Here is a 26,807-nt window from a genome sequence, read left to right on the forward strand (position 1 = left end):
CTGGTCAGTGGGACGGGCCACTGGTGAGTGGAGGAGGCTGCTGCGGCCTCACCTGGGCAGTGGGACGGGCCACTGGTGAGTGGAGGAGGCTGCTGTGGCCTCACTTGGGCAGTGGGACGGGCCGCTGGTGGAGCCAGCGCAGAGTGGAGGAGGCTGCTGCGGGGCTGGCCGTGGCCCCTTCTCTAAACTGCCCCAGACAGTTCAGATGGGTTGGATTTTGAGAATCTGCAGAGTGATAGTGTGAGATGTTTGTGGAAATTGTCCATGAGAGGAGCCTCCAGTTATGAACTGGCGTTGGATGGGGCAGGATTGTAAAGTCTCTGTCACCAGGGCTTTCCCAGGAAAGACCTGCGGAGCCCTCCTGGCTTGGGGGTGTACTGGGCGGGCCTGTGGTGGTTCAGCACTATGCCATTATGAGCCCCCTGGGATGGAAGGAAGACCCCCCCCCTCCCATTCCAGCCTAAAGGACTCCGTGGGCGAGCAGGACCCAGGATGACTGCAGATCAGAGCCCAGGCCACTTCTCACAGAGAGTTACCAGGAAAAGGGCCCTGACCTTTGCCCCCAGCCTCTCCATCCAGCTGCTCCTCAAAGCATCTGCACGACTGCCCGGTGACCCTCAGATACAGACTTCATGGGGCGGCTAACCACAGGCTAAACTTTCATTCATCCTTCTCTTTGAATTCACCATTCCCTCTGTGCCTAAAATTACATCTTGGCCTCCAGCTAGTTCCAGCTTGGGAGAGTGGAAATCTGGATTTCTGGGAAAGGTGCCCCAGAGAGGAGGCTTCACACCAGCATTGAACCTCCTTCAGGAGAACTCCTCACCCCAGCCAGAGGCCTTTGGGTCTCAGCTCCCTGACTTCCTGGGAAAGAGGGAAAACCCTCACTGAATTAATAAACACCCAGCAATGCTGAGCCTCACACAAACATGCCCACTGCCTTTGTAGCTGGCTCTGAAAGCCCAGGTTGGAGACTATTCCTGAAGCCTTTGTCCCCACCTCTGCAGGAGGAGAGGATTGTGAAAAGTCAACAGCAGGGAACATATTGACGCAGGGTGTCAGTTTACACCACCTCCAATACAAAGGCTTGGCTAATGGTTAACAGGGCCCTGGAGGCCCAGGCTGCAGGCCCAGGCTGCAGGCCAGTGTCACCAGCAGTGACTGGTCTACATCTGTACCACTAGGTACGTGGGCACTGAATCCCACAGCTCTGACCATTAACTGCTGCTGTGGGTTTGGGATTGCTCCAAAGGCACCTTCAGCTTAAATACTGACATGCTGTCCCAGTGCAGGACAGATGGCTTCTTCCCCAGGGACCTGCCCCAAAGCAATGCTTTAAATGAAGGAATGGACAGCTGGATGCCTGGATGCATAGAGAAACCTGCTTGAGCAAGATTGTTTCTTTCTTCCTTTCCTTTCTCCTCTCCTCTCCTTTCCTCCTTTTCTCCCTCCCTCCTCTCCTCCACCCCCCTTCCTAAGGTCACAGATTCTATAGCAATCATATATTTTAAATGTAGAAAGGCCCTTGAAGGCAGTGGCTATGTGCGATTGGTGGGAAAAACAGCAGTAGCTGTTGAAAGGGGAGAATTAAGTCCTTAGTTTTTTAAAGCCCTGAAAAGAAGTTAGCACGTGACCAGGTGGCACCACACATCTCAGGTCAGGGCAGGCCTTACCTGTATTGAACCTGCAGGAGGGGCACCCACCAAGGACACCACACATGGCACTGCTCCCGCCCGTCCCTCGCCTCACGGCTGTGTCCCCTGGGACGGCAAGCGGGGAACCAGTGGGGTCAGGTCCCTCCTGGGAGGGGCAGTGGTGAGCTAGTGTGGCCAGGTTCCTTCTGGGTTACATGTGGCCTTGTGCTCTAACCTGTTTCCTTATCTTTTGTGATCTTCCAATGTGAGGGGTGCCTGACTATGGTCCAAAATGTCCCCGTTTAGAGAAGTTGGTGCCTGTGGCAGTTTCCTCAGGTCTCTAAAAGCACCTGTGAGCCTTTGGGAGATACCTCTACTTGGCTTGCATGGGGCTGAGGACCAGAGCATGGGTGTCAGCTGCCAGCACCATGGCCCCTTCTTCAGTGGCTCAGGGTCATCATAGATGCTGTCACAATTGTCTGATCCTCTTTGTGCATTTATACTAAGTTTGTTCAATCTGAGGCACAGTGGCTCATACCTGTAATCCTAGCACTCTGGGAGGCTGAGGCAGGTGCATTGCTTGCGTTCAGGAGTTCAAGACCAGTCTGAGCAAGAGTGAGACCTCATCTCTACTAAAAAAATAAAATAAAAACCCCCAGAAACAATAGCTGGGCATTGTTGCAAGCACCTGTACTTCCAGCTACTCGGGTGGCTGAGGCAGGAGAATCACTTGAGCCTCAGAGTTTGAGGTTGCTGTGAGCCAGGATGATGCCACAACATTCTACTCAGGGTGACAGAGTGACACTCTGTGTCAAAAAAAAAAAAAATAGGTTTGTTTAAAGCATATACTTTCTCTAGAGCATTAACAAACTTTTTTTTTTTTTAAATTAAATCATAGCTGTGTATATTAATACTGTCATGGAGTACAGTGTGTTGTTTCTGTATACAGTTTGAAATACTTTCTTTCATCCAACTGGTTAACATAGCCTTCATTTCATTTTCTTAGTTACTGTGTTAAGACATTTATATTCTGCATTTAGAAAGACTCACATGTACCCCCATAGTAACAAACTATTTTTGTAAGAAAAAATAATTTTATCCTTGCTGCAAATCTTATCATATTAATTATACAGAGAAAATAACAGAGTCATGTTTAACTGTGTGGGTATTTTCCATCTTAGTGGAACATCTTCTCCATTTAGCTCATGCTTCTCCTGGCAAGACGACCAGGAACACCCCTACCCTGGCCCTCTACTGGCCCTTGGGCACCCATGCTGGGCAGCCTGTCGGCTTTTCTTTCCAGAATGAACGGTCAGGGGCCTCACTTTAGGACAGGGTGGGATAGGATCCAGGTTGTAACCACTGTTAGCTTTGTACTTAATTTTCTGACTACAGCAGGCTTTAGAAAAAGTGTTACTTAAAAAACAACAGCGGAACTCCTTAATTAGCTTTGGAGGGTGCTTGGGAACCCGCTCATTCTGAAAACTGGTAATTAAAGAGAAGCTATCAAACATTTAACCTTCCTTTCCTTGTACAAACTGTACCTCAGGGTTTCCAGACAGAGGAAGAGGGACGGTTTTATTGAAATAGGAATTCCGGCTAATAAACATTGAAAATGCGATACGGTTAGACTATTGTCTCTTTCAAAGTCCTGATAAACGAATGGCCGGCTCTCGGTCCTGATACTCAGTGACCTGCATCGTCACAAAAGAGACGTCCATGGGTGTCCTCACCCAAAACACATGATGCCTCTCAGCCCTGTCCTTGCCAGAAATCAAAGCAGGATCTGACCCAGCCTCAGATCCGTCCGTCACACAGGGCCAGAGCCATCTACCCAGCCATGCCAGAGGGGTCTGAAAACTCCAGGGTGGGGGAAGTTCTGCTGTGCAAAAATAACCCCAGTCCTTTTCAAATGGATTGCAAAAAACGGGACAAAGAACTTATCTTGAGGAACTGAAGGCACGTATTAAACATCATTCGACTTTTTTTGGATCCTGATTCAAACTGTAAGTCAAGAGTATAAAAACAAATTTAAAAATAAATTCCCAAAATGTATGACAAAGAGATTTGTGATATTAAGGAATTATTATTTGCAATACTGGTGGTTTGAAGTAATTTTTTGAAAAGTTATTAATTTTAAAGATGCATACTGAGATATTTATGCACAAAGTGATGTGTTGTCTGGGGATACCTTTAAAACGACCCGATGAGGGGAGGAGTGTTTGGCTGCAGTTCTGGGAAGGAGTTGGTAACTGGAAGCTGGGTGGGGTACCTGGTTTCTGCTTCACAGGGGGCTTTGTTCAGGATGCCCAAGTCGTGCAGCACAAGCCTACGCTGCCTGGGGCCGATACCTAGTGGCCCCAAGCTGTTTTATCATATCACATGAATTACACAATGGCATTCCCCAAACCACTGGCCTTTCCCCTCTGGCGGTTATCTCCCATGACCTAATGGCTCAAGACTTGCCTACACGTCTCTGGGGTGGCCTTGGACTGTGGACATCTGGGCAGACGCTCTCTCAGCAGCCCATGATGTATCTTACTGATGATGCGTTTCACCCCAAACCTGCTGAGCTCTCAGCACAAAGTTCACAGGCTGTTTTTGAAAATGGCAACATTTGCTTCATAGGGCCTTTAAAAACAATCATTCTGAATAAAGGGTTGTTTAGTACTAGCCAGGTGCATTCTTATTTTTCTTCCCTGGGAAAATTCTGTAGCTCCCTCCTCAGAGGGATCAGCCTTGATGTGATTTGCTCATGGAAAGAAGTAAGGCCAAGGTGCTGACTCTCAGTGAGGGCAGATTTTAACTCAATAGAATGAAAAACTTCAGAAAACTCAGACAGAAATGCACTTGGAGTTGGATGAGGTACTTTGCTCCCCATTCCTGGTACTATTCAGAAACTAGACGCAGGCTGCAGTGTTTGTTCCCAGGGTCATCAGGAGGCTGAGTGAAAATGCTGGCAAGGGTCGCTGTGCAGAGGCCAGCATTGTCCTACTGTGCAAGTGACAGGGTTGCTAGCACAAAACAAGCTCATGCACAAACGTTTCAGGGCAGTGGATCTCAGAGTGTGGTCCCATACCTGCAGCAGCCACATCTGGGAGCTTAGATGTACAAACTCTCTGATCTCACTCCACATCTACTGAATCAGAAATGTTGGGGTGGGACCCCCAAGTCTCTCCTCAAACAAGCCCTCCTGGTGTTTCCGATGCAAGCTGACATTTGTTGAGCCTGTTCTGGAAGGAGATTTCTTCTAAGGGTGACTCTGCAGCTCTGGGCCACCTTGAATAGCCCCGGGGTGTGTGTGGGGGCCTAAGGACCTGGGGTGTCCTGCGGGCTCAGCAGCTCTGGGGTTCGGTTGACTGGTCCCTCACGTTTTCCTTCCACCTGAGACTGTGTCACTACCTGACGGTGTTCTGCTTTCCACCCTGAGCGCAGGACCTTTGAGTTTTCTCATTCATGCTCAGGAAACCTTCCCAGGCCAGATTCCTCAGCATCTCTGCCCAGAAAGTGCGTCTAGCTTCTCAGTACAAGGCAGTGACAAAACAGGGGACGTCTTCAGGCGGAGGACAGATACCTGGAAGGGAGGTACCCGCAGCACCAGCTTGTCTGCCTTGAGCTCCTCCTACCTGGAAAGTTCCTCCACGGCTGTGGTTCCTGTAGGAACATGAGGCACGTGAGGTATAAAATGGAGCCACACAGTTAACAATTACAGATGGACTCAGCTGTGGTCATGACACTTTGAATAATGCTATAGTGACAGGTTTATTATTTGGGGACATTAGACGTGGCAAGCTTTTGAGATACTTAATTGAATAAAAGATTATCTACAAATTTACAGATTAAGTTACAGTTGATCCTCGTTAACTGTAGGTTCTGTATTTGCAGATTTGCTTATGCAAAAAAAGCATATTTGTAACCCTGAGATCAATAAAGCGGGAGGTCTGTGTGGTCATTTGAGGACACGAGCAGAACGGCCCCACGTTGGAATTGCCGTGTGCATACTCTCTCTGCCTTCTTTCCTGTCACTCTGTAAACAGCTATCCATTTCACGGTCTACTTAGTGCCACATTGTCCCCACTTGTGCACTTCTGTGGGTGACTTTGCTGTTTAGAATGCTGCGGTGCCGTCCAGCCGGAGCACGAGGAGAGTACAGTGCACTGCGTAGAAGTCGCATGTGCTGGAGGGTGAGCTCTAGGGTGTGGGCTGTGAGTGCAGCGCAGATGAACATGCAGTGCCTGTCACGCGAGGTGTCTTTTTTTTTTTTTTTTCTTTTTTTGCAGTTTTTGGCCAGGGCTGGGTTTGAACCCACCACCTCTAGTGTAGGCGGCCGGCGCCCTACTCCTTTGAGCCACTGATGCCACCCCATGCAAGTTCTCTTTAAACAGACACACACGTAAAAGTAGTTGTGTGTTGATCAGTTGATGAAAGGTGGCCAGAGGCTCGGAGGAGCCAAGCCCTGTGTTCTCCTCAGAGGCAGAAGCTCAGTATGGTCCACATCAGCGTTCCTGACTATGACTATGACTATGACTGTAACTGACGAGGTACTGACTGGGGTCTTTACACACTGCACCGTTGTCAAGCTGGGACCTTTTTCCTGTCCTGGCTATGTGAAGGAACAGAGAGCCCAGCCCACTTTCTAGCTGTTTCCCCGTGAGCCTGTTCTGGTACATTCTCCTGTGAACCTGAGAAGCAGGGAGAAGTGAGGCCAAGGCTGGAAGATCCATGGAGGGGGCTACGGTCTTGGGTTTTCAAGTATTAGGGAGGTAGGAAAGTTGATGGTCCCCAGAGAGGACCTGGCCTGCCTTCCGGGGCTCTGCTCACTAAATGTAGCCTCAGTCTGCTTCACCGGGCACTCAGCGGCCTTATCCACCAAGTAGGGGTGACGAGGTCCCTGCCTCCGTGGACTGCTATAAGGATAGAGAGGTACATAAGTCACAGTGCGTCCTGTCGGCGGTACAGTGGATTCAGAACAGTGTGGCTGTGAACATGACTCTTATCATGGTGATTACAGCGGTGATGAGAGGAGTGACTGCTGCTTGCCTGTCATGTACTAGGGAATTGCTTTCAGAGCCAGTCAAAACTTGCCACTTAAGGTGATCAGAACGTGTGGGAGGTTATTGAATTGAAATATCAGTTAACTTATAGAATCTTAAAACATTCACCTTAGTGTTCCTCTGTGTCTGTGAACAGGCGGGCATGGCTGTCTATCACTGGTACACCACCTGCCTGTCCTTGAGCTGGGGCCAGGGACTGGGGTTCTGCATCTTGTTTTTACATAATGTACATCCACTTGTTCCCCTTAAAGTGTAATGAAACTTAGGAAATAATCTGAGCATAAGAATCTTCTAGATTTCGCCCCTTCCCTTTTTCTTGACAGCTGCCTTTCGTGAGTGTGCTTACATAGAAGGTTTTAGTGACTGCCTTTGTCCAGGCTCTCAGAAACATTGACTTCAGCATTCATAGCAAGAACAAATCTTTTTTTGTACCTGGGTGTCATTGGTTTCTGCAGTATTTCATTAAACTTGATACAACTGGCATAGCAGGTTTATGAGCAGACACAGGGATCACTTGGTAACATATAAGTTGGCAGAGGAAACAGTAGGGGATTGTGGCGCCCGGCCTCCTGGCACGGGCGTGCCCTGCTCTCTGCGCACAGGACGAACGGGGGTAACCAGCAGATTAGTAGGTGTCGGGAGGCTCGCAGCAGCAGTTTCCGACTGGCCTCATTTGTTTGGTTCTTGGAGGGCGAGATAGAGTTTAATTCTAATCTGTAAGCAGACTGATTACTCAAGGGACTCAAATGTTAATGCAGCTTTTATGGGTCCTCCAGCCTAGGCTCACCTTCCACTTCTCACGGAGCGTGTCTGTCCTTTTCCAGTGTTTAACATTCCTAGACATTCAGCATTTTGTTCCACAGTCACCGTCTTATATTAACCACCCCTTTTCTGCCCCACTGTACCCGTACGTTTCCCCAGTGTGGGAAACAGACTCTTTTGTGGTTTCCAGCGTTTCCATTAGGGCTGCACCTGTAGCAAGTGCTGGAAAAAAAATATCATCAGAGTTAATCGTTCAGTAAATTACCTTCCTCATAGTGGCGTCTGTAGGTTCTGTGATATTAAATTCTATCATGCACGTAAAACCTCTTGTGACTTCCTCTGTTTAGAGCACATCCCCAATCGACTTTCCTGGGATTTACTGGGAGGATGAGCAGAGTGTGGTCGGATGGCCTGTGTCACTTGCTCCCCTGTTCTTCCTCCTTCGGTATTTTGCCGTGTCTGTTAAGCTGTCTAGGCCTCCTAATTACAGTAACCATGACATACATTTGGGAAGGAGAAAGTGACGTTTCACGTGGGGCTGGGACCATCTGTGCACCACACCTTGTGCCCCATCTGGTTTGGCACAGCTGCGCACAGTCAGCCCTCATTTCCAGGAGGGAGGTGAGGCTGGCATCTCTGGGGGCCGAGGGTCCTGGCAGCAGCATGTTCCCAACACCCCCCAGGCATCTTAGAGCTGTAGGGTGTGTCTTAGATCGCACTGCCATAACCAAGCAGCACAGCTGGGCAGCTTGGCGGCAGCAGGCCATTCCTCACAGTCCTGGAGCTGGGAGTCCATGATCAAGATGCAGCAGGGCTGGTTTCTCCTGAGTCCTCTCTCCTTGGCTTGCAGACAACCATCTTCTGTGTTCTCAACTCCTCTTAATATAAGGATAACAGTGGTCAGGTTGGATAAGGGCCCATCCTGAGGGCTCCCTTTTAGCTAAATTACCCCTTCAAGGATCCTTTGTCCAAATACCGTCTCAATCTAGGCCCTGGGCGTTAGTATTTCAATATATGAATGGTGTGGGAATTACGCATTTCAGTCCATAGCACATGGTGCCAGGCTTTGTTGGTCCTCAGGTAGGAGGGAAAATGTGCTGCCTTTGCTTGGTTCTGGGGTGGTAACGTCATAATCTTGAAGTTACAGTGTTGGTCATGGGAATACTGAATAATATTACAACAGCTTCCACTGCTCTGCTCCCGCCTTCATCAGCCATTCCATTTATGTCCTGAGACAGGAACTGGAGCACGTGCTGGGGACCGCGTTGTCCGACGTGGTTCTTTTCTTGTTACAGGATTTACAGCCAACAGTTTGCCCCGTCCTGAGCACTGACACAGGGAGGGACGGGGCGGGGGGCGGGGGCAGAGGCGCTGCCTTTTCCTTCTTGCCCCGTTGTTTTGGACATTGTTTATATAACTGCCTGGACACTTCAGGTCCCTTTAAAGCTGATAAGACAGTTTCTTTTGGGGGAAGGGGATCAAATATACTCAAATAGAAAAAATGGGATGGGGTTCTGTAGCAGCCCATATAGGCTATGGCTAGGAGGAGTGAGAGTTATAAGAAATACCTGTATAGCTCAATAATGGAACACCTGGGTGAAAAGGACATGGGGAGGGATTTATCTCTCTTAACAAGCATGAGAGCTCGTGAGATGAGAGCAGTGGTGAATTGGCCGTCTCTACACCTGTGGTGTTGAGAGGCACAGATCAGCCTTATATTAGGCTGGAGGAGAAGGCAGTCGGGAGCATGCGCATTCTATCACGGACCCGCTTACTCTGACTCTGTCTCCTCTCCTGCCTGCAGAACGCTAGCACGGTGTCTCTCTGCTGAAGATGACCAAGCTCTGCTAAAGACTAAGATCTATCTGTTCAAAGAAGACTGCTTTATTCTAAGACTCTCTCTCTCCTGCTGAAGTAGATAGCCCTCAAGCACCTAAGAGAAACTGTTCCTGAGCAAGGTGGCTTAGTGGTCCATGTCTAGAACCTGGTTAAACTGCGCCTGTGACCTGGCCAGTCTCAGGCCCTGGCAAGCGGTGTCAGGAGTGGGATGTGACAGGGTTCACCTTTTGGATGTTTCCTGTACTCCCGGGTGACCTGTGTGGTCCTAGAAGTCACAGGACTTTCTAGACCTTCTAGTGATGGGACCCAAAGCAAATTGCACCTCCAGGTGTTTATCCTGAGGCCACCACAAAGGATTTGGAACCATTTAAACCATGGGGTATTTCTTACAGCCTCGTTCCTAAGACGGAAAACTTGGAGACCAGGTAACACTCAGGTATGGGGGAAATTAGGTCCCCTTTGGGCAGTTTAGTGCCATACCACTGTTAAAAATTACAGTGCAGAAAAAAATTTAATGATACACACATACAGCAAGCACCATTGACTTTTTTTTTTTTTTGAGACAGAGCCTCAAGCTGTCCCCCTGGGTAGAGTGCTGTGGCATAGCTGCTCACAGCAACCTCCAACTCCTGGGCTCAAGCGAGTCTCCTGCCTCTGCCTCCCAAGTAGCTGGGACCACAGGCGCCCACCACAACGCCAGGCTATTTTTTGTTGCAGCCATCATTGTTGTTTGGCGGGCCCGGGCTGGATTCGAACCTGCCACCTTAGGTGTATGTGGCTGGCGCCTTAGCTACTTGAGCCACAGGCGCTGAGCCACCATTTGGCTTTTAAATAATTGGGTGGAGAAAAGTCAGGCGGACTTCCCCTGTGTAGTCCATGTTGGTTAGCTGAGAGTGTGGGGGAGGGGAGGCAGTTGCACCTGCTTTTTGTGCACATATGTGTCTCCTTTTAAAATTTTCTATAATACAATAACTTATCATAAGAAGGAAAGTGAGTACTTGTTTTGTGTAAAGTCCCAGCAGATTCTGAGAGCCAGCCGCCCCTCCCCCAGTGGTAGGTAGAACCCTGTCTGCAAACACTGCACAGGGCTCCTCTGAGGGTCTGTGCCCCCTGTGCCTGGGGTCTTTCCACCTCCTGGGCCCACGTGTATGCCTATGGGAAGGGGTGGGAAGACCACCCACTGCTCATACAGAAGGCTTACTCGGGGTGGCCTTCTGCTGGCTAGAGATGGCCTGAGCAGCCCTGTGATCCAAAGCTTACCCCAGTGCGAACTGATTTGATCTCATCATTATTTTCGGCTCCAGTTTTCACTGGACATTTGGCCTCTCTGAGAACAGAAAGAGGGGAAAAAGGTCGGGCATCTTAGATCTAGACCTGGGCCACTGGCCTGGGAGGCTTTCCCAGATGGAAGCCCCAGAGTTAAGAGGATACACCTGTCACCCTATTTTAAAGTGATGCAAGGTGTCTACAGCTCAGCTGGTGATGTCATGCTTTGTCAGAACTGCAGGGGACCTTCCACAGGCGCATGTCTGCTGATCTCGGGCAGGTGTGGCTTCTGCTGATGAACCAGGTGACCTTGGACAGGTCAGTTAGATACTGAGAATCTTACTTCGACACTTGTCAAAATGGAACATTTCGATGAGATATTTAATAAGACCTCCCTGTTGTGATTTTTGTGGGGGCACGTGTCTTCTATGTGGTGTGCTGGCATTTTATTGGGATAAGACTCGTGGTGTTGGTGAGTCCCAGGAGAAGAGAGAAGACGCATTTCTTGATGTGCGTCAGGGTTCTTTGTGCCCAGTGCTGTGTCCTCTTCTCTGTCTTCCCACGGGCTCTTGTCTGTTGTCAGAAGACAGTGTGGACATCAGAGTCAGGGCTCCTTGGCACAACAGCCAGTCATAGGAACCACCAAGGTGTCTAGGAGATAAACTTTTGTCTATGGGCTGCTAGGATCAAGTGCTGTGCTCCTGTGACACTCTGGGTCCGTGTCAGTATCCCTTTCTGTAGCTGAAGATGCCAGGGGACAGCACTCACCAGCGTAGCCTGGAGCGCCTGCTGGTGGGGACAGAGCTGAGATGTGACTGGGCATCCCATCTCCAGGGCCTGCCTGTGGCTCCCCGCTGTGTCTACTAGTGGCCTCTGTGGAAACGGTGAGGTGGTGGCAGAGAAGTTGGGGATGCTGATTTGTGTGGTGGTTGGGGCGGAGGGGGAGGGTGATGTTGAGTACCGTAGAAATAACAAACCATTCTAGGCTCCTGAGTGGCAGAAAACTGTGATGGTGAATGGGTTTTTGATAATGTGAGTTTTAGAAATGGTGAAGAAGTTAATTCATTGGGGAGAATGAGAAAATGAAAAGGAACACGAATTGGGGAGTGGCCACTTGAGGCTGGTGAAGCTATTTTGGGTGAGAAGGCCCCGTCCCTGGTGGAAGCCCCTGACCAGCTCCAGAGCCTTTTGGGTGCTTATGCCAGTGACACCATTGGTGGCCCCATGCAGTGGCTGGGAGTCTGAGTGGTGCCTCTCAGTTGACCACGGGAATGGGCAGAGGCTGCAGGTGAAGGGCTTGGCTTGGCTTCTCTCTTCTCTCCTCCTTTGTTTCCTGCAGGGTCTGCTGGTAAGCTTTTACCAGCACACCTCCAGGGAGATGATAAAGGGCCCACAATTGTGTATTTTAAGAAACATCTTTATAAAGAGAGATGAGATCATTTTCTTTAAAGAGAGGAGGTAAGCAGGAGAAAAGGCGAAAGCCACTGTGATGCCCAGTTGTCCTGCACAGTAGGAGTCGTCTCATTGGTGTCATTTGCTGATCCTCATAACCTTTTGAAAGGTCTGCAAACTTCACCTGAGGAAGAGGAGTGGGAAGAAGAATCCTTGAGGAGCTCCAAGCCCTTGTTACCCAAATGGTTCTGTCTCTTAGAGCTTCAGAGCTGGGGAGGAGCTGGGCAAAGGGAGCCGGGGCACAGGTGGCATTGCCTGTCTTGGGGGTTATGTGGCACAGGTGCCAGCTGGTGCTGGTCCTCAGAGTGCCCTGTTTGTCTCAGCACTGTTTACGGCATCAGCTTCGGGAGACCTGGTGCTATGGGCTCCATCTTTCGTCTGCTGCCCTGGCCTCTGTTGACCGTCTCAGTGGTGATTACATGATGTGCCAGTAAAAGTTAATGTGTGTTGAGGGGTCCCGTGTGCCAGGCCCAGAGTCGAGTTGGGCAGAGGGAGCCAGGGCACAGGTGGCAGTGCCTGTCTTGGGGGTCTCTAACCTCTTCAGTGGCTTTGCTGCCCCCACCCTGGCCCTGATGTGCCACATGGGTAGGACCCCGTGTCTGCCTGCTTGGGACTTGGTGGGGGCTGTCTTCAGTGGTGTGCCCATGCTCTGACTGGGGGCTGGCCTCAGGGCTCTCTCAGGGTAGGACAGGCTGATAGGACAGGACGGGGCCTGCAGGACACACTTGAGAGTAGACTCGGTGCACAGACCCTCTCCTGCCGCAGGGAGCTTTCAGACTGCCTGGGGATGGCCGACATCAACACACAGTTACAGGTGTTCTTTGCCTTCAGCTGGAAGCTGCTGTCCCTGGAGCTGGCCTTGGTGCCTTGCTCACCTGTGGGTGGTGCTTCCCGGCTGGCCCCTACCTGCAATTGAGGGCGTTTCTGTTGGGAGTATTTTGGGGAGAGCAGGATGCCCAGGGCTTGGCCTGTTTTTTTTTTATCACTGTGAAGAAGTAGGGAGTGAATCGGCCATCCCCAGGGTGCCATAGCCCACCGGCCTGCTGCCCTCCTGGACACTCTTCCTCATCCTTCCTTGTTTGTAAATGCAGGAGTTGGGCTGGAAGCAGGGACTCAAACCTTTTCTCTGTGGGCAGGGCTGATGAGGGTGTTGGTGCTTCCCTTCCCTGGCGGCATCTTGGTCCCTACAGGGGTTCTGGGAGGCTGGCGTTGGGTACCCATTTCACGGAGGTGGAAACCGGTGCTCAGCAGAGTTCAGAGTCCTGCCTCGCATCTCGTAGTCTGAGAACTGTGGCTGGTGAAGGGCCAGATGGTTCTGTTTTGACCCCACCTTCACTGATCATCTGCCTCCACCATCCATCTTCTTTGTGTCCATCCTGGAAGGAGAGACCATGTGGCCTCCTGTGGAGCAGGTGTCCCCAGGCCAGTGACAGTGCTGTGGGGGCCTCCCCACCTCCCCTCCCTGTGTGAAGAAATGTTTTTGTAGAAAACAATTGATAAAAATGAAAAGAACACAGGTGCGTGCAGCACATTGTTAGGAGAGTGACCACAAATCTCCCTGTCACTGTGAGGGCTAGGGCTGACCGTGTCACTGAGAGATACAGGTGAACAGCTGCTGAGGGTGGGCCTGGCGCTGAGGACAGGAGGGCTGTGGTCTGGGCCCTCCACCCCTCCTTCCCCAGCTCCCAGCACTAAGTGACCGATTAAACCCAACCCCGGGCAGTTGGGGGGGGGGGCCTTTGAAGTCCTCCTATCACCTAGATCTGGCCAGGAGTATCCAGCCCAGATCTCCCTTTTTGTTTTGGCCTCCAGGAAACTCGGAACCGGTAGAGCGCCTGATTCCGTAATGAGCCAGGCTTTCTGCGTGCCTCTTTCTTTCTCTCTGGCCTGTGCTGTCTTTGACCCTGTTTTTGTGTGTTTGTTTCTTAGTTTAGTTTTTGTTTTGAAATTTTTATTTAATTGCATTGAATGGATTTGATGAGTCGTCTCCAACTCATGCTATTTGGAATGAGGTGGAACAGAAATGAGCTAAGGAAGGAAGTGGTAAAGGAGGGAGGGGGGAGGACAGAGGGAAGTGGGAGGGAGGGAGGGAGAAGCCGGCTGGGTGGGCACCAGGCGCCTGTGGTCTGGGGTACAGAGGGGGTGCCTGCCTTCCCAGGCACTCCCAGCAGGGTTTTTCTCCCAGGGGAACTTTGAGAAGCTGCCTCTGTTCCTGGGATTTCTGTACCCTGTGGAGGGCAGGTCTCCCTGGAGGCTGGCTCTGGGCTGGTCCCCAGCAAGGCACAGCCAACTCAGCTTCCTGATCATACGGCTCCCCCAGAGAGTGCAGCTCCTGTTCCCATCCCCACAGGCCCTTGGCAGGCTGGCCCTCATCCTGTGAGCTCCGTGTAAGCATGCGTGCTCACCTAGGGGCCGGGTGCACCTGCCCGCTGCTCCTGGCTGTGATCCTGGAGACTCCCATGCTCACCATGGCGCTGCCACCTGTTGAGCTGATTTGCTGCCTGCCCGTGCCCAGGGCTGCCAGGACATTAGCATGAAGAGGGGTGCCTTTGACTGCAAAGCAGAGGACGGAGCCACGCAGTAGGAGGAGCTGCCTCTGGAAGGGAGAAGCACCCCCAGCCGCCAGCAACAGCAGTCCTGCTCAGGCCCAGCACAGTAAGTTCCCGAGTCCCCAGGCTGTGGCCTCTCACAGGCTGGCACGGAGCACTTTGTCCCAAGCTGCCCTCCTCTGCTGGCCTCTGCACTGGCTGCTTTGCAGCTAAGTGACATTCCAGGTTACATTTACCCTGTGCTTGGATGCTGCCGATGCATGATGGTGCCTCACGCTGCTTCCGAGGACTGTCTGCCCTGCCTGCCCCTTCTTAGAAGTTTATTTTCTGAGAGCAAAGGGGAGCATCAGACTTTATGTAAGGACATGTCTGTTCCCCGTCACTGCTTCTGCCCTCCGTTTGCCTTTTTCCTTCATCTTCTCCTTCCATATGGCTCTAAAGCAGCCCCAGCCCCTGCTAGGGAGGCAGGATTTTGCAAATATTTGGTTACTAATAAACAGATGTAATCGCAGTCTGAACAAGACATTGTTTTTCATAGTTGAGCACTGACAGCAAAATGACAGTAGTTTCCCAACCTTCGACAGGTGGTCAGGTGCACTGCATCGGGCATTCCGATAATCTCCCTGATAATCGCTGCTCATGTTTAAGGAAAAATATCAAGCTTGGCAATATTTATAATTAACTTGTTTTTAGTATTCTGGTTTTGGAAGGGAAGAATGTTTTATGAGCTGTGTGACTTTGGGAAAATCACTTACCCTCTCTGAGCCTTGCCTTTCCTGATGTTAAATGGACACTGTGATCACAGCTAGTATTGTGAGGGAACTTGTGAGGAAAATACATTTCAGGGTCCCGACACAGGACTGGTACACAAATAAAATGATGGAATAAGTAGCTAATATTTAGCACCGTTCCAAGCCCTTTATGTGTGTCTCCTTAGTTAATCCTGCCAGCATTGCCATGATTCTTTTTCCAATCCAGATGAAGAAACTGAGTCACAGAGAGGGTGAATAAATTTCCAAGATCACACAGCTAGTCCAGCCATGGACCTGCGTCAAACCCAGGCATTAGTACTCTCAGGCGTGTGCACTGGACCCCTGAGCCCTGCATGCCAAGTGGCAGGGAAGAAATGAAGGAATGAACAAATGAATGCCTCTAGGTTTGTCAGCTGAACGTGGCTGCCTTTGAAAAAGGCTTTAAGTGTATTTATTCTCTCCACTTGCCTGGAGGAAACAACAGCAGAATGTGCAGAGGTGTCTCAGCCCAGTCCCTTTAATTGCCCACAGCTCAGCAGCTGTGATCTGTGTGCCGCGTCACCAGGCCCCAGGCAGTCCTGCTTCCTTGTGGACTTGGCAGTGGCTTTTGTTCTGTTTTACAGAGCTGTTTACACTGAAGGCTTTCAGTGCCGGTAGGGTGAGGGCACTGGAACAAGGTAACATCTGGGGAAGCTGGGATTCTGCATACTCAGGCCTTGCTGAGATCCTAGCCTGGCAGCCCCACAAGGACTTCCTTTATTTACTCTTCAGCAGCAGCCAATGAGGATGAGGGGAGGCAGGAAGTGGTTCCTGTTTGTTCAGTCCGCTGTGGCTCAGAGATCGTGGGTGAGTGGGAGCAGGGCCAGTGTTGTTTGGTCCACCGTGGGCTAACCTGGGCTGGAGCCAGCATCCTGCTCCATGCCAGGGGTGAGGGACCTCCGGGCAAGGGGATACACACTCTGCTCCAGGTGCCTCATCCGAGGGGTGCTAAGGAGACCGCTTCTCAAAGAGTCCTCTTGGCGAGTTCCAGGAGAAAGCATTTGCAAAGACATGTGTTAGTACCTAGCCATAGTACCTGGGTAGGATTCTGGTCCCAGTTCAGTCAGAAAGAAAGCGCTGTAGATTATAGCCATAGGTATCCGAACCACACGGCCTGCACTTACTGAGCTGACTCAAGTCCACGCTTCACTGTGTCGCCATTCAGTGTGGATGTCTCTGTACCTGAGCACCCAGTGTCCTTTACTCCACACATTCCACCTGGGGAGGGGCGGCGTTAATGCGTTTCATCCAGCTCCTCTTTTGGGTAGGTGTTTTAAAGTCACCTGGGTACATTGACTTTGGTTGTCCTAAAGTCAAAGCAGTATCCTCATGCCTTTTAAAATGGCCCGATGTGCCTTAGACACTCTGGGGTTAGAAATGCATAAATCTGGCTCTGATTCAGGTGCGGCAGGGAGATTAGGCACCACTTTGCTGGGAGATGCTGTCTGAGCTGAGAGCTTGAGGAGTCATGGGATTAAGTAGATGAGCTTGGATCTGTGAGTGGTGGGAGTGGTGGTACATGCAGAGGCCCTGGGGCAGGGGGAGTGGCATGTGGAAGGCAGGAAAGGGGAGTGTGGGGGCACACCAGGAGGCAGCCCATATTCCCTCCAGGGGCAGGCTGAGGACCTGCCTTTCACCCCATCACTGTAGGATGCTAGTGAAGGACTCTCTGTTGGGAGCTCTGCACCAGTGTTAGACATACAGTGTAGGCATGGTTTGCTGCAGGCCGGCTGTCCTCTCCTGAATGCCTCCCCTGCAGGGTACACACCCCACACCAGGCCCACAGCATGTGACACATCTTGCATGTCTGCAGGATGGAGCACCCCTTTCCCCTCCTGCACCCCCTGAGTGAGCACTTTCAGGCACTTCCTCTCCCTTCGCTTTTTCCTGTAAAGCTGACAGAGTCCCAGAGAATGCATCATAGGTGCCAAGGCTGCATATACCCCCACCAGGCCCTATCGTGAGGATATGACAGGCCTGCACTGCCTTTATTTCCACAGTGAACATGTTGGTGAGGCTGCTACTAATTACTAGCCCATTTTGGGGATGAGGGGTACCAAGGGTGAGGTGTCTGCCTGTGATCAGTGATCACGCGGCTAGTAAGTGGTGGGACGCAGGTGCCGACCGTCCTACACCCCCAGGGCGCAGGTGCGGACTCTACCCCCAGGGCGCAGGCCTTCTGCCACTTACTCTCCTGCCTTTTGTGCACCAGGTGACCCCGGTCCCCAGGGGCTGGGAACCTGTGTGGTGGTTGATTTCTGGAGGGAAGCCACTGTGTTCTGGGTCACTGAGGGGCTGGGGGCAGCTGACCTTGGCCACGTGTCTGCAGACCCTCTCCAGGTGGCCCTGCACTGGTGGCCTTCAGGTTGGCTGGGACTCTGAGGATCCTGGAGGGTGGGTGTGGGTGAATGGCGTGGGCGGTCTGGCCTGCCCTGCCCCACTGCCCACCTGCATTACCACCATGGCATACTTCAAACACTTTCTGCAGCTGGTCCTCTGGGTGCAGTGTGAACAGTCCCACTTAGGGCCACCAGGACTAGCTCCTGTATTGTTCTTGTGTTAGATTTGTTTGAAGGGTCACTTTTCACAGAAGCCTGTAGGAAGCACGTGGTGTCTGCTCTGAGATGGTTATTAGAAACCCAGAACCTCCATTGAGACACTCACTGTTGACTCTTTTTTGCTTGGTCACTGGTAGCTGTGGGTGTGATGACAGTGCCCTGGCTGAAAGGTCATACAGGACCTTTTCTGTGGAGTGAAGATAGTAGGTATCTTCACTTTTGGGGTCTTACGGTAAGATTTCAGGGTGTTTGTCTCGAGTGATGTATTCCTTGTCTTTCAAAAAGTTACGAAACAACATGTCACTGTAACACTTGACGTCCTCTGAGGAAGCGTGGGTTTGGGTCTGGGTTTAAGGCAGTGTAGGATGGAGGGGTGCATTGAAGGGGTTGGACCCCACCCCACCCGGGGGATGTGAAAGTCTCCTCAGGGCTTTGTGAACTTGCTGGGAAGTTCTGTTGCAGAGGGGATGGAGCCTCCTCCACTCCGTGCCCCTGGGCGCCCCCCCCCCATACCCCACCATGGGTACTTTTGGTGAGTGTGTGCACTGCTTGCTCCTGCCGGGTGGTGGGTGGGGAATGTGGATGGTGCGGCCCAGGTGGTGGGTGGCGAGTGTGGATGGAGTAGCCCAGGTTGGGGGTGGTGAGTGTGGATGGTGCAGCCCAGGTGGGGGGTGGTGAGTGTGGACGGTGCAGCTCTAGTGAACACTGTTTTGGACATGTTCTTTGACAGTCACCTCCAGGGAATTTCCGGTGACCTTTTCACTCCCAGGAGTCCCTAGTCCCCCTCTCCTTCCTGCATTACCCAGATGTGCAGCCTCAGCCTGCTTCCGAGCACAGAGAGAGACTGAAACCCAGGCCTCCATTCTGACTGGGTCTGCCCTCCTGAGAGAGCAGCTCTAGTTCACAGTGGATGACATTCGTAGAGATGTTTGCAGTGGTGTCACTGAGCGTTCTGAGCCTTCTCAGCTGCACACTGGTCTTAGTGAATGGTGAGGTGCAGGGCGGGGCCTGGTAGGAGGAGGAAAGCTCGTGTAGGGCGCTCCAGGACGGCACCCTGGGCCATGTGCTGTAGGGTTACTCTGTGACCTTCCCTCAATATGTGTGGGGATTGCTAACCCCAAGGTGAGGTGGGGATGAGAGCACCCTCCTGGAAAGAGGAGGGAGAAGAGGCTGAGGCAGGAGGAAGGCCTTTACTAAGGCTGCAGCTTCAAAGTGGTGGAGCCTGAATCTGGTTCCAAACAGCCTGAGTGGAGCCCAGAGGCTTTGCTGGAAGGTTCGTCTAGCTTCTCCCAAGAAAGGGGGTCTTCACTTCCCTGCTGTCCCGTCTTCGTGCCCCCACCTTGCGTGTAACATACTACCAAGTGTCTATTTCAGTATAGGGAAATGCTTGTCGGCACATGAAATCTCACGGTTGCCAAGTGGTCACTGTCTCCTGTAGAGAGATGGGCATGTGAGTTTGTATGCTGCGGCTGCAAAATTGCTATTGCTTCAATGGTTTCAAAGAAAAAAAAAATAACTTCTTTAGTGAAATAAACCAATAGTGATAATTTCCAAACATGCGGAGCAGGAGAGCCCCTCTGGGCAGCTCCTCCAATTCTCTCTCCGGGAACGCTCTTCATGTCTCACTCACGGACTCAAGGAGCTCAGGGCGGGATGGCCTCCAAGAGCTGGGTCCATAGCTATCATTTCATCAGAAGGGACAACGAGGAAGGTTAGTGACCTCAAGGAGCCTGCTGGGCCACTTTGTCACAGGCCTGGATGACCTCCCGGGCCCTCCAGGAGGAAACGCCTCTGAGGAGTGGGGAGCCTGGGACAGGGTTTACCTTTGCCGGTTTAACCTTAACCACACATTTAGCCTGTGCCTTGTCCCTTTTCCCTTCTTTTCTCTTAGCGCCTTTGGGAGTTTAAGGCTGTGATAAGTGCGTGCCAACAGGGACACAGGTGAGGGAGGTGCGGGCCCGGCAGGGGCTGGGTGGGACATGTTGCTGCCTGGATTTTTCATCCTGGAAAATGGGAGGGGACAAAGGAGGTAGCTTGTGCTCCTGTCTTATGGGAACTGTGCTCAAGGAGGACTTGGATTTGATCGCCCTTTGAGATGGGTCTGGACAGAACAGCACAGCTCGGGAAGGCTTCCCAGGATGTGAGTGGGTGGCAGTCCTTTTGCACAGCGCCGGGAGAAAGTGAGTTTGCAACACACATCTGCAGGACTCGTGTCTTACCAGTACAAGGAGAGAGAGGTTTTTCTAAACTCGCCGTATGAGGTGAGGATTCAGGTGGCTCAGGAGCCAGGGCCCTCTTTAATAAACCTGCAGCCAGCTTGTTTTCTTATCCTGAAGCCCTGAAATGTGCCATGCTATACAAAGAGGGGTTACATCTGTGCCTCCCAAGTGTAGGGATACTCATCCCTGAGTCCCCTCTTGACAAGCACAGAGTTTCTGAGACTCTCGGCAGCCCTTCCAAGTTCTGCGTGGGTCTGGCTCTTAGTCTTAGTTCGCAGCAGAGCAGCTGGGTATTGGGCTCTGTCCCAGGGTATCAGGGGACCTGCCTTGGGCACATTCTCCACTTCATTCCAGATTTAGACCTTGAACAATTCAGGGCTCATCCGATCTCAGAAGGGGCTTGGAGGTAATGGATCAGCTGCTGTTTCTGTCTCAAGTACAGGCAGACTAGCTCCTCTGAACAAAGGTCTCTCTTTTTTTTTTTGAGACAGAGCCTCAAGCTATTCCCCTTGGGTAGAGTGCCATGGCATCACAGCTCACAGCAACCTCCAACTCCTGAGCTCAAGTGAGTCTCCTGCCTCCACCTCCCAAGTAGCTGGAACCACAGGCGCCTGCCACAACGCCTGGCTGTTTTATTGGTTGCAGCCATCATTGTTGTTTGGTGGGCCTGGGCTGGATTTGAACCTGCCACCTTAGGTGTATGTGGCTGGCGCCTTAGCTACTTGAGCCACAGGCGCTGAGCTGTGAACAAAGGTCTCTTAACGTCATTGTTGACCATCTGATTCAGAGCAGACCTGGTGGGATGGGTTGTAACCCACCTGACAACCAGGAGGTTGGAAGGCGTCCAGAGCTTTGGTGTCAGCAGGTGCTACTGCAGCTGAATCATGGGATTCTAGATACGTCAGTTTTACCAAATCCTCGTTTCCCAACCTGCAAAATAGGGATGGGGAAGGCTGCTCACTAGGGGTTCTGCCGGGCTCTGTGACAGGGGCCATGGAAGCTGCTGAGCACCGCCCTGGCTTTGAGGGTGGCCAGGCCTGGGAAGAGGCGAGTGGTGGACAGCAGCTGGTCTGGGGTAGGGATGCAAGTGGATGTGGAGCTCTCTGTGACCTTGGAGGGTGGCCCCGAGATGCTGTGGGTCATCACCCCAGTTTTAAGTGAGTGCAGACTCCCATAGAAAGTTGGCTGCATGAGGGGGCCAGGTGAGCTCCTCCTTTCTGCCCTTGTTTCCTTCCCTTTTCAGAGGCTAAGGTGATCCTCTGGGCACCTCTGGGGCACCTCACATGAACCCTGTGTTTCTGAACACTTCAGATAAACGGCCTGTGCAGTTCTACACTCTCTTGCCTTTTTACCATCTCAAGGGTTAGGGCCTCCATGGGGCGATGTCACAGGCTCCAGGGTCCTCTTGTGAGCCTGTGGTCAGCGGATGCAGTCTGCGGGATTTCAGGCCCGTGGTCAGCGGATGCAGTCTGTGGGATTTCAGGCCCGTGGTCAGCGGATGTAGTCTGTGGGATTTCAGGCCTGTGGTCAGTGGATGCAGTCTGTGGGATTTCAGGTTTTGAGCATAGTGATATCTTATCAAGATGTGCATTGCTGAGTCAGACTCAGGAAGTATTGAAAGGACAACAGTCTGTGTGTCTGTCTGTGGCAGAGGAGGTGGGCCCTGGGTTCCCTCAGGAAAAGCAGTTCCTCTTAAATCCTGAAACCCTCACTCCTCACCCCAGGCCTCAAGGAGGGCAACTCCACACTCGCTCCTGTGGGCACAGTGTGGAATTAAATGTTTGCCAGGTCACTATCACAGTGCTTGTGTATCTGTTGAGTTATGTGACGGTGTGATCTTGGGAAAACGGAAAGCATAACTCAGGTCCTGTAACTACAGAACAGTTGCAGGGATTAGGCCAGTGTGTTCCCACATTGCTGTGTTCAGGACGCATGGTCTGGACAGGGTCAGCTCGTGAGTGTTTCTGTAGCACCCAGCCCCTGGCAGCTCCAACCCTCAGAGGCTGCCTGAAAGGTGGGAGTACTGAAGACTTTTGGAAATGATTGGGACTCTCTTTTTAAGCGAAGAGTCTCCCTGAAATGGGCTTTGCTCTATTAAGACTGTATCTGTGCCGCTTTAATTTTAGTCTTACAAGTTGCATGAATTAGTCTAGATAGGTTTTCAGTGAATCATTTTCTTGCCAGGATAGTGACCTGGCAAAACATTTAATTCTCCCCCGTGTGCCCATATGAGCGAGTGTGGAGTTGCCCTCCTGTGAGCAGGGCCCTGAGGCCTGGGGTGAGGGGTAAGGGTCTCAGGTTTTCATGAGTTCACTTCTGTGCATTCAGTTTGACCCTGGGGTAGCTATTCTGAATGATTCTTTTATACACAGTAACAGTTTGTCCTCTGAAATATTGAATCAGTCAACAATACTTAAAAAAAATCTTTTTGAAACTTATTTTTGCAGTTTTAATAAGGAAGGAAATACTGGTAATTTTCAGAGTTCTCATCCGAGCTGTGGAAGGCCTTGAGTCAGGTCTGGAGGATCACTGGAGTGAGTGTGCTGACCCAGTAGCTTCCCAGGCACAGGGTGGGTGGCCCAGTTTAGGGGTGGGGGCAGTGGACCGGGCGTGGAGACTGTGGGATGTCACCGGGCCAGGTGGGGTTTTCCACCATTGATGAGACGTTTCTATGAATGAAATGTTTGAGGCTGACCCTGTTCTATCACTTCCAAAGGGAGGGACAGAGGAGTGGAGGGCCAGGGGCTCACCTGGGGACAGACAGTGAAGAGTGTGGACATGGGGACGTGGTCCAGCCCCCTGGCCTCAAAAGCATGTGCTCTAATTCTTTCCCTTGTTTTGAGGCTGAGATGATGATGATTATCTTTGTGGTTTTGGAATTGTCACTAGGTTCTGTGCTGGTATGATTTAAAGAAAACGTCTGTCTTGGTGATCTCTGAACTGTCCGTAGAATCTATCTTCCGTCCCTCCATTTCTCACTGAGGGAGCCCAGGTTACTTATAGGCTTCTCACCTGCTGAGGGGGACCCCAGCTCTAAGTCAGGGGTGTCGATACTTCTGAGAAAGGTGTCCGTGGACCAGTGATGATGTGTACCAGGAGGACTGTCGGGGCTATGTCCACCTCGCTGGGGGCCTCCTGCCTGCAGCATCCCCTGACTCAGGGTGGGAAGAGCAGTCAGTACTCCTTGCCCGGGGGTGCCTGGGTTTCCCTCCCATGTCTGCCATCTTTTAGGAGACCTCTTACCTCTCTGAGCCCCATTTCTCTCACTTCCAAAATGTTGGAGATCATTCTTACTCATAAAGTTGCTGGATGTATGCCCTGAAACAGTTCTCCAAGAAGCCTTACCACAGAGCATAGCCCCCCCCATGCACGCACACACAGAAAGGCTGTAGAAAACTGTAGTAATTACAACCTGAGGCTTCTCTTTTTGTTGAGTAGGATCTTAAAAAAAAAAGAGTAGATATAACTGAGATTTCCCAACAGTCATCCATTAATTGACTGTTTCAAGTAGGGAACAGCAGCAGTGAGAGTAACTGCAGCTCCTGCCGACTGAGTGCCCCTGAGTCCCAGAGCATCAGCCCACCTTGCCCTGACTCGGGGGTGGGTCTTACTGTCTCTTTGTAGAAGCCCCTTTTGCTGCTGTTTGATAGAATAGTGCCATTTGGTGACTTTAAACACATGGTATGTGTATGCTGAGCCCCCTCTGAACCAGCAGTGACCCTTTATGATTGAACTGTGGGACAGCTGCCCCTGTTCCTTCTCAGTGGTGCATATGCCACGTGACACAGGGAAGGGAACTTGAACGTGACCCTTGTGTTGTTACTTACAGGCTCCGAGAAGCCCCAAGCCGTCCAGGTCTCTCTGCTGTGACAACCCGTTGAGGTGAGTGTTCATGAGGGTAACACGTCCCGGTGCCTCTGGCTGTGGGTCAGATCTCCACTGAGAAACCTTGGACATGCTGTTATTTTATTCTGTAGTAATCTTAATTTCTTTTGTGATTTCAAACAACAATAATCAAAGGTGATACATACCAGGTTTTATATCCATTTCTAAGTGTAATCTTAAGCACTGGAAGTCCAATTTCTGAAACACATGTGACTGCCTTTCAATAAACAATTCCATTGCAGTGGCCTGACTTTGTGTGTGTGTTGGGTGTTCCAGGGTTGAATACAGAGCACTGGAGCCTTTGAGTGGTGCCTGGAGGAGCCACCTCCAGCCAACACCCAAAATGTGCTTCCTCCCAGCTGCCCGTGCTAGCCCCGAACTCGGATGCAGACCCTTTCCTTCTCTGGGTGGAACCACAGGAGCCCCTCCTGCTGATGCCCTGCGCCCTCATCCTTTCCCATCCAGCCCCTGCATCACTGCTCAGGGCTGCTTTTTCTCTTTGTATATCCTGCTAGTAGCATATGGTACCAAGTCGTGCCCTGCAAGGAAATTTAGACTCATGCCCTCGTGCTACAGGGAAACGGTGTAGAGAATGTGTGATCATTTCCACAGCCTGCCACTCCAGGCGCTGCGGGTAGACGCCCTCTCTCCCTGGTCATTTCCACGGCCCGCCTCTCCAGGCGCTGTGGGTGGACGCCCTCTCTCCCCTGTCCTGGTCCTTTAGCTGCGTTTGCTGAGCACCCCTTGTCCTCTCTCCTAGGCCCGCAGTCTTGAGCCCGGCCGGCCTGAGCCCCACCATGGAGGAGGGCCACGAGCTGGACCTCACCTACATTACGGAGCGCATCATCGCCGTGTCCTTCCCTGCCGGCTGCTCCGAGGAGTCCTATCTGCGCGACCTGCAGGAGGTCACGCGCATGCTCAGGTCCAAGCACGGGGACAACTACCTGGTGAGTGCTGGGGCTGGCTCTCACCACCGCACGTCCAGGGAAGCTTTGGGCAGGCCCTGGAGTGGGTGCTGTGTGCAGAAGCGTCCCTGGCGCCTGACTCGGAAGGTGACGTGCAGGGGCGCTGGTCCTGCGCTGCCTTCCTGCTGAATCCCCGCTGAGTCGCATTATGCCTTGCCCTAGGCAGCTGTGGGGTGTGAGGCGGCTGCCACAGTGATGGCTGCTGCCTCGCCCTGTCCTGAGGGGGTGTCACCCATCAGTAAAGATGGCTCCATGATGCCCCCAGGACGTGGCCATGGCCAGCTACCCCTGTGGCATCCTTGGTGACTCTCCTGAACAAGAAATTAGGAAGACAAATAAGGTGGGTGTCGGAGAAACCAGGGGCTGCCCTGGAGACCAGTAGACAGCTCGGCTTTCAGAATACACTAGTGGGAGAACCTGCATTTGAGGAAATACATATATAAGAGCCTCTCACCAAGTCTGACCCTCCACCATGCACTTTGGTTTCTGTTCTCAGGGCTGCTGGCCTGTAGAGAGGCCTGTTTCCTTTTCTATTCCGATCACTATGGGGTTGAATTACAGCTCCCTGCACCTTCTCCACTTCTGCCTCCTTGTCTCTTGTGGGTCCTTGTGGATCCACTCCCATGACTGGAAGTGGGAAGGGTCCCACGTGGCAGAGTGGGAAGTGACCTCCGTCTGGCTTCAGAGCAGCCTTGTCCCGGTCCTCCTGCTCCTTCAAAAGCCGGTCCTGGCTGTGCCCTGGCTGTGGACAGGGAAAGGGTGTGCAAGCCCTGTCTGGTGGTCACACTGTCATCAGGGTCCTCTCTCCCAGCTTCCTTCCTCTATCTCAGAGGAGGCCTGCTCTGTAGGACCACAGTGCCCTCCTTTGGAAACCATGCATGGGTTGTTCAGCATGTCCCAAACCTGTCTGGCCATCCTACCCTCGTCCCCAGGCCTACCTTGTGCAAGGAGAACCTGCTGAAGGTCCCAGATGGCACCGGGCTGGGTCTGGGGCATTTCTTCTTCTGACTATGGAGCCTTCTCAGGGCCAGGGTGCCTCCTGCAATGTGGCCAGGGCCAGGGTCAGGGGCCGCTACTTGTTTTGGGACAAGGACCTTTATGAAAACCTTGACAAAAGTCCCGTGTAGGTCCTCAGTTAAGGACCCCAGGGAAGGCTCATCTCTGTTTTTACTCATCTAGTAATTAGATATAAAAGCCAAATGGTCCCGGATCCCACAGGCTTTTTATGGATGACAGTCAGGGTGACGTCTTGCCGTAGGAAGGGCAGCTGTACCCCTGATGTTCTGATGGGACTGGGACGGGGACAACATCAAGTAGGCACAGGAGGCACCTGGCGCCGGGTTAACCATGAAGTGTGGGCCCCACATCAGGGCAAGGGCAGCCCCTCCACTTAGGAACAGGCCTCACGGGGCGACCCGGACCAGCCCTGCTCTCCTGGTCTTCACGTCCTGTCTCCGCAGAGAGAAGGGTGTTTAGTTAATTGTTAAGGCCCCTTCCTGCTGGAGCGTTATTCTTTTCATTTTGTTTTACTTGAGTATTTAGCAAGCAGAAAACAACTCTGATTTTTCAGTGAAGTTTGAACATGGCTCTTGGCTGGCCATGAACTCAGTCCTTTCTAGGCCTGGCCTGCAGCACTGTAGAGGAGGGACTGTCCTTGGCAGGTGTGCCTCCTGAGTCCCCGGCAGGTGTGCCTCCTGAGTCCCTGGCAGGTGTGCCTCCTGAGTCCCCTGTAGGTGTGCCTCTTGTGTCCCCTGCAGGTGTGCCTCCTGAGTCCCCTGCAGGTGTGCCTCCTGAGTCCCCGGCAGGTGTGCCTCTTGTGTCCCCTGCAGGTGT

General features: G+C 52.0%; 1 protein-coding gene across 6 annotated transcripts in view; it reads left to right on the forward strand.

Moving 5' to 3' along the window:
* Positions 1-26,807, forward strand: part of TNS3 (tensin 3) — a 311,621-nt gene that overhangs the window by 110,920 nt on the left and 173,894 nt on the right. For 4 of the 6 annotated variants that reach the window (XM_023517874.1, XM_023517872.1, XM_023517873.1 and 1 more), the window contains 2 exons: positions 23,954-24,006; positions 24,770-24,956. In XM_023517874.1, coding sequence (XP_023373642.1) covers positions 24,807-24,956 — 150 coding nt within the window. In that variant the 5' untranslated portion in view covers positions 23,954-24,006; positions 24,770-24,806. Of the gene's footprint in view, positions 1-14,469; positions 14,663-23,953; positions 24,007-24,769; positions 24,957-26,807 lie in introns of those variants that run through there. The other 2 variants (XM_023517869.1, XM_023517871.1) reach the window with 2 other exon arrangements.

The sequence above is a fragment of the Otolemur garnettii genome, unplaced genomic scaffold (assembly GCF_000181295.1).
Source record: "Otolemur garnettii isolate 467f Iridium unplaced genomic scaffold, OtoGar3 scaffold00123, whole genome shotgun sequence".
In the NCBI taxonomy this organism is placed as follows: Eukaryota; Metazoa; Chordata; class Mammalia; order Primates; family Galagidae; genus Otolemur; species Otolemur garnettii.